Source organism: Pelodiscus sinensis, chromosome 3, assembly GCF_052426305.1.
Source record: "Pelodiscus sinensis isolate ZL-2025 chromosome 3, ASM5242630v1, whole genome shotgun sequence".
Taxonomy (NCBI): domain Eukaryota; kingdom Metazoa; phylum Chordata; order Testudines; family Trionychidae; genus Pelodiscus; species Pelodiscus sinensis.
This window is the reverse complement of record NC_143054.1, coordinates 195580521-195586827: the sequence shown is the minus strand read 5'-3', so window position 1 is coordinate 195586827 and position 6307 is coordinate 195580521. Positions and strand designations below refer to the sequence as shown.

General features: G+C 56.5%; 1 protein-coding gene across 1 annotated transcript; it reads left to right on the top strand.

Moving 5' to 3' along the window:
* The first annotated feature begins 766 nt into the window (after positions 1 to 766).
* Positions 767 to 5894, top strand: LOC142828084 (thrombomodulin-like). Its single transcript, XM_075925741.2, has one exon. The coding sequence runs from the start codon at positions 928 to 930 to the stop codon at positions 2566 to 2568; it is 1641 nt and encodes a 546-aa protein (XP_075781856.2). The 5' UTR covers positions 767 to 927; the 3' UTR covers positions 2569 to 5894.
* Positions 5895 to 6307: the final 413 nt, after the last annotated feature.

The window sequence follows — 6307 nt, the reverse complement described above, 5'->3', positions numbered from 1 at the left end:
AGCCGCGTCCAGTCCTACACGGCGGTGAATGGGGAGCCGGGCAGGCCGGTGGGGCGAAGCGCACTGGCCTGGAGACCCCGCAGCGCCTCCTGCTGGAGCCGCGGGCACCGTGCGCTCGGCTCCACCGGCGGGGGAGCAAGTCGGCGCGTCTCCTTTCCACGTGTCGCTCCGAGTTTCTGGGCGCCCCCCCCAAAACCAGCCCAGCCCCCCTCCCGCTGCGCAGCGCCCGCGTGGGTCTCGCCCCTCGGGCTGCCCAGGCCAGATGATCCGCGGGGACGCACCGCGAACCGCCTCCCGTACTCACAGGAGCGCTCCGCGTCCCGCACCCGGCGCCGGTTCCACCCCGCGCCCGCTGCGCGGAGCCGCTTCTGCCTCTCGCCCCGCAGAGGAGCCGCGGTTTGGGGGGCGCAGCCTTCCCCCCGGCACCTCCCGTCGGGTCGCCCGTGCGCCGAAAGGCCGCTCCGTGCGCCCGGCCTCCCTCCGACCCTCCCCATTCGCGCGGCGCTTTCCAGGGCTTTGGCTCCGACGCCGCGCGGGGCTGGGGCGGGGGCTCCCCCGCCTTAATCCGGCCGCCGCCCCGGCGAGGCGAAGGGCCCGGCGGCTGTGGCAAGGACGGGCGCGTTAACCTCTGGCCCCCGATTGTTCCCGGGGCGGGGAGGGGCGGCTTGTTTATCCGCCCCCCTGCTCCGCCCGCCCCAGACAATGAGTCCCCCGCCGCGCCCACCCTCCGCCCCTCGGGTGACCGCGCTCTGCTCCGGCGGCGGGGGCGCTCCCCGCCCCGGCCGCCGCTTCCTGCGCCGCAGCGCCCCTATAAAAGCCCGGGCACCGGCCGAGCCGCGGCATGCCCGCCGTTCCCCAGCGCCGGCAGCAGCCGCTGCCCAGCCCGACTCGCAGGGCGGCCCCGGCTGCGCTCCCGCGCCCCGCACCATGCTGCGGCTCTGCCTGGCGCTGCTGGCCACCGCCCAGCTCGGGCGCTCGGCCCCCTCTGCGCCGCCGCCCCCGGGGGCGCAGTGCATCGAGCACGACTGCTTCGGCGTGGTCTGGGGGCGCCGGGGGTTCTCCGAGGCCGGCCGGCTCTGCGCGGCCAGCGGGGGGCATCTCATGACGGTGCGATCCACGGTGGCGGCGGACGCCATCTCCCTGCTGGTGCCGCGCCAGGGCGCCGCCAGCCTGTGGATCGGGCTGCAGCTGCCCCAGGACCAGCAGTGCCCGGAGCCCGGCCGCAGGCTGCGAGGCTTCCGCTGGGTCACAGGCGATGAGAGCACGGACTACGCCAACTGGAAGCCGGGCGACCCCAGCTGCGGGCCCCAGTGCGTGGCCGTGGCCCCGGACCTCTTGTGGGAGGCGAAGCAGTGTGACTCCGAAGCAGACGGCTTCCTGTGTGAGTACAATTACCCCGGCACGTGCCCCAAGCTCTCCCTGGGGGCAGGCCTGGTGGTGACCTACACCACCCCCTTCGGGGTGCGGGACAGTGACCTCCTGGCCCTCCCGCCCCAAAGCACGGCCTCGGCCCCGGGCCTGGGCGTGGAGCTGGTGTGCCAGGAGCACAGCAACGGGGGCTGGCGATGGAGCTCAGCCAGCCAGGGGGCCTGGCACTGCCAGCTGGAGAACGGGGGCTGCGAGCACTCGTGCCAGTGGGACGGCGGGAGCCCGCGCTGCGCCTGCCCCCAGGGGGAGCAGCTGGAGCAGGACGGACGCGGCTGCTCTTCCCTGTGCGCCAACGCGCCCTGCGAGCACTTCTGCACCCCGGGCACCGGGAACTTCACCTGCATCTGCTCCGAGGGCTATGAGCTGGCGGGGGACGGCGTCCACTGCAAGGACATCGATGACTGCAAAGCCACGCCGGGCGTCTGTGAGCAGGTTTGCACCAACACCGACGGGGGCTTCCACTGCGAGTGCCACCCGGGCTACGAGATGGTGGACGGCAAGTGTGAGGACGTGCTGGATTGCGAGGAAGGCAAGTGTGAGCACAAGTGTGAGGATGTGCCAGGCAGCTACAGCTGCAGCTGCTTCGATGGATTCATTACAGACCCCCAAAACCTGCACAAATGTGCCAGATTTTGCAACCAGACAGAATGCCCAGCAGATTGTGACCCCCACACTCTGGATAGTTGTTACTGCCCCGACGGCTTTATTCTGAACGAGGGTGACAGGGGTGAAAAGATGTGTCAGGATGTGGACGAGTGTGAGCAGGGCTATTGTGACCAGCTCTGCACGAACGAGCCAGGCCACTACAGGTGTCACTGCCGGGAGGGGTACGTCCTCTCTGACCAGCGCACGTGTTCTCCTGAGGAGGAGTCGTCAGGTGAGACGGAGCCCTACCCCAAAACAGTGGCTCCCACCCGCGCCCCACCGAAGGCAGACAGCCTCCACCCCGGAGCCCTGATCGGAATCAGCATGGGCATCCTGGCCACGCTTTTGGCCCTGCTGGCCATTCTCTACCACCTGGTGAAGAAGCACTGCCCGGCCCGCGGCACCATGGATTATAAATGCAGCAAGAGCACGGAAAAGGAAGTGGTGCTGCAGCAAGTTACCCCCAGGTGCCCTTCTGCCAGCCAGAAACTGTGACGACATCCCATGGGGCCGAAAGCAAAGGGATGAAACTGGTTGGAATTTTCCAAAATTCCAATGAAACATTTTCTAGGGCAGTTACTTAAACGTTGCATGAAAAATATTCTCTGTTTTTCAGCCAGCTGCAGAAAAATATGCTGTCCAAGAGATGGAAACACTGACTAGCATGGCAGACAGTGCTGAGCTAATCCCGTGTCTTTAAAGAAACCAGTACATGCCTTTTGAGTCCCTTCTTTTCCAGTTTTGGCAATCTGTGTGGGGCTTAAAGAGGGAGAGATGTTGGTGATTTTTTTGTGCATTGACAAAACTGCCCTCGTTTGGAACTGACTGCTGAAATCTATGTTGACTATCAAACAAGAGCATAGACGCAACTGACTGTTGAAAAGTTATAGACTTTGAACTGGTCTGCCTCTAGACACAGTGTCATGAGTTCTTTCCAGTAATCAGGAATAGCTGGGATACCTCTGCGACACATGAATTAGGTTTGGTTTATTTTTTTTTTTTGCTTCCCCTACCTTCCGTAGTCCTGTCCTCTTGCTTCTCTGTAAGAAATTGCATCTCCTCTCGTCTGCGTGTCTTAGGGGGCTCTCCTGCTAGTCATCAATGCAGTGTGGGCACTTTGCATATGAAATCAAGAGCAAGGAAAAGCTCCTAATGGACTTCCTGGCATCTGTGCTCCTTCTCCCTTGGAGGGGTCAAAACTGCTTATGTTGCTGCTGTTTGTTGTTGCAGGATTTTGGGGAGCGGGGGGAGACATGGAGCTGTCAGTGATGCGTCATTCTTGCTGAGGTAGAAAAGCTTTCCCATCTGGTAGTTCTGTCTTCCGTTCACATTTTTCTCTGGACGTTTTGTTCCCTTTTTCTCGCCATCAGGTTAAAATATCATTAACAAAACCACTTTATATTAATGGCAGGGCTTTTTTCCCCAGCACTGCTAAGTCCTTCTGCCCCTGTCCAGATCACTGGTACCAATCCTACCTACACAGTGGTAAGACTTCCATTGATTTCCATGGGAGCAGGATCAGGCCAGCTCTGTCTGCCATCTGGTCTTATAAGAACCGGAGTCAGCCCAAAGGTCCGGCTAGCCCAGGATCCTGTCTTCCGACAGTGGCCGACGCCAGGTGCCCCAGAGGGAGTGAACAGAACAGGGAATCATCTCAGTGAATAAAATCTGAAAACCGTTCACACTTTCCTTTCTGGATTCTTTTATGAATTGTTTGAGATGAAGGCTTAGGAGGCTGTAAAAGCTGAGAGTCAAAAGGAGAGTGTGGAAGAAAATAAACCCGCATGCTGGGAGAACTAAGGACCTTTTTTCTGCTTCTGTTAAGCTGCTGGAAGCTTTGATGCTGGCTTCAAGAGGAGCACAATTCAGCTCTACCAGATAAGGTTCTGTGTGTATAAAGTCGTTATCTGCAGCCGTGTTCAATTTTCTAGCAGTGCATTTTACAGTTCTGGGCTAGCAAGCCCGGACAGATAAGTGACTGAAAATGAACTGACTGTAAAGAAACATGTTGCTGCCACCTAGCTGTTCTTAAGAAACAGTTCTTACTGTTCAGAGATTGAGGAAAAACTTGGTTTTCCTAGTCTCAGAGGGGTAACCATGTTCATTTGTAAATTTAAAAACAAGTAGTCCTGTGGCACCTTAGGCTACGTCTACACTGCAGCGCTATTTTGGGATACTGGAGTATCCCGAAATAGTGATCCCACATCTTCATAGCATGAGGAGTAAGGGACATTTTGGAATAGCGGGTTATTTCCAATTTGGTGCTGTGTAGACAGCGCCAGCTGATGAAATAAGCTATATTGAAATAAGATACACATATCTCATTTCGAACTATGGTGCAGTGTAGACGCACCCTTAGAGACTAACAAAAATATATAGCGCATGAGCTTTTGTGACATTACATATTTTTGTTATAGTCCAGCGCTTCTTAGTGTGTTCCGTGGCACACCTCAGAGGTGTGCCGCGGAGAGAACAGAAAAAATTCTGCTCCCCCGTCCCCTGCAGAGCCCATAGACTGCTCCCGCTGCGGCTGCCCCCCCAGCCTGCAGGATGGCCCCTGTCCCACGGGGCCTCAGTGCTGCTCAGCCTCCTCCTCCACATGTGCAGGTGACAGCTTTTACAGGGGCTGCTGCTGCTGGGAGGGGGAGGAGTGGCAGGAGCCGAGGAGCCACTCCCAGACCATGGCATTTTAAAACTGCTGCCTGCTCTCCCCCCCACCTGGGGCATGCTCGGGCTCTGCTGCCCCCCCCCCCTCGGGGCATGCTTGGGCTCTGCTGCCCCCCAGGCGCTGCTGCTCTCTCCCCTCTGCGCCCCTCCCCAGCCTGCTGGGGAAGTGGCAGAGTTTAATGTGGCGAGGACGGTCGGGATTTCTACTCCCCCGCCCTGCCAGCAGGAAGCCTGGCCTGGCGCTGCAGCTGTGCTGGGTTCCCTGGGTAAACTGAGCCCCCCCCCACTCTCTCTCTCTCTCTCTCTCTCTCTCTCTCTGTCTCTCCAAGGAAGAAGAGTGTCCTCCCTAGAGGCTTTCCCTGCTGCAGCAGGGTGCCAAGCCAAGTAAGCGTCTCCCCTCGTGCCCAGACCCCGCACCCAAACCCCTCTCACTCCCCTCCCCTTGCCAAGACCCTGCATTCCCAGCTTGCTCTGACACCCTGCCCCAAGTCCCCTCTTGCACCCTCCCTCCTGGCCAGACACCCTGCCCTGAGACCCTCTGCCCTCCCTCCTGGCCAGACACGTGACCTTATTTAACATTTGTTTATTTCTATCCTTACTTTTTTGTGGTCTACGTTTTCAGCTCCATGTACCAGACTGTTATTAGGGCAGTCTTCTTGTGGGGTGGGGAGGGAGAAGGGGGGGCAGGTCGTGGCACATTTCAGGTCTCCCAGTCCTGGTGGGTTTTTTTTTGCTCGACAAAAAAAAAAAATGGTTGGTGTTCCCCATTTAAAAAAAATTGTTTGGTGTTCCTCAGTCTAAAAAAGTTTAAGAATCACTATTCTAATCTCGGAGGTGCCACAGGACTTCACTTTGCGGGGAGGGGTGTTTCGTATTCTTCCCCTTTTTGGTGGAAATAACTAGGTACATATAAAGTGAAATTGCTGTCACTTGGCATTTTTTTTCCTGACATGCCAGAATGATCAAACTACATTTCAGCTTTTGGAGAAGAGGAAATGTGTGACATGAAATCTAGCTTTCTTACTGTAAATGGTTCAAGCTGCAATTTTGTAAACTCAGCGCATTTGTAAATAGTTATTTATTTATTGGAAATATACCCTATGCAATTTTCACATGCAGCCAAATAAAGCGTGACCAAGCTGGTTTAGAGAAAATGTGGTAATGAAATGTTCTTTCTTTCCATGATCTCCCTGAGTAACAGCAGATGCTGATCTTTCCTTACCAAGAATGATTTCTTCACTGGCCAGATTATCAGATGTGCATAACTCCCACAGATCCCGTTAGAGTCCATGAGAGCTGCATGTTCTGGCACCTTTGAAAAGCAACCTGGGTGTTCTTCTATGGCTATTTCACAAGTGTGATTATTATCAGAGAAAATGGGCTGTAAATAATGGAGAACAAGATTAACATTGAAAGAAAAGTGTTTAAAAAATAGAAATAAAACGATAGCTACATAAGAATGAATGTGGCCCTACCGACACTTTGTTGAGATATCTATCTGTCTACACATAGAACGCTCCTTTAAAGTGAGTGAATTTTTGTTAGTGTGAACAGGATTTGGCCTGTG

Excerpts from the sequence above, each read along its gene's own strand:
- LOC142828084 (XM_075925741.2), top strand. The coding sequence starts at position 928 with ATGCTGCGGCTCTGCCTGGCGCTGCTGGCCACCGCCCAGCTCGGGCGC.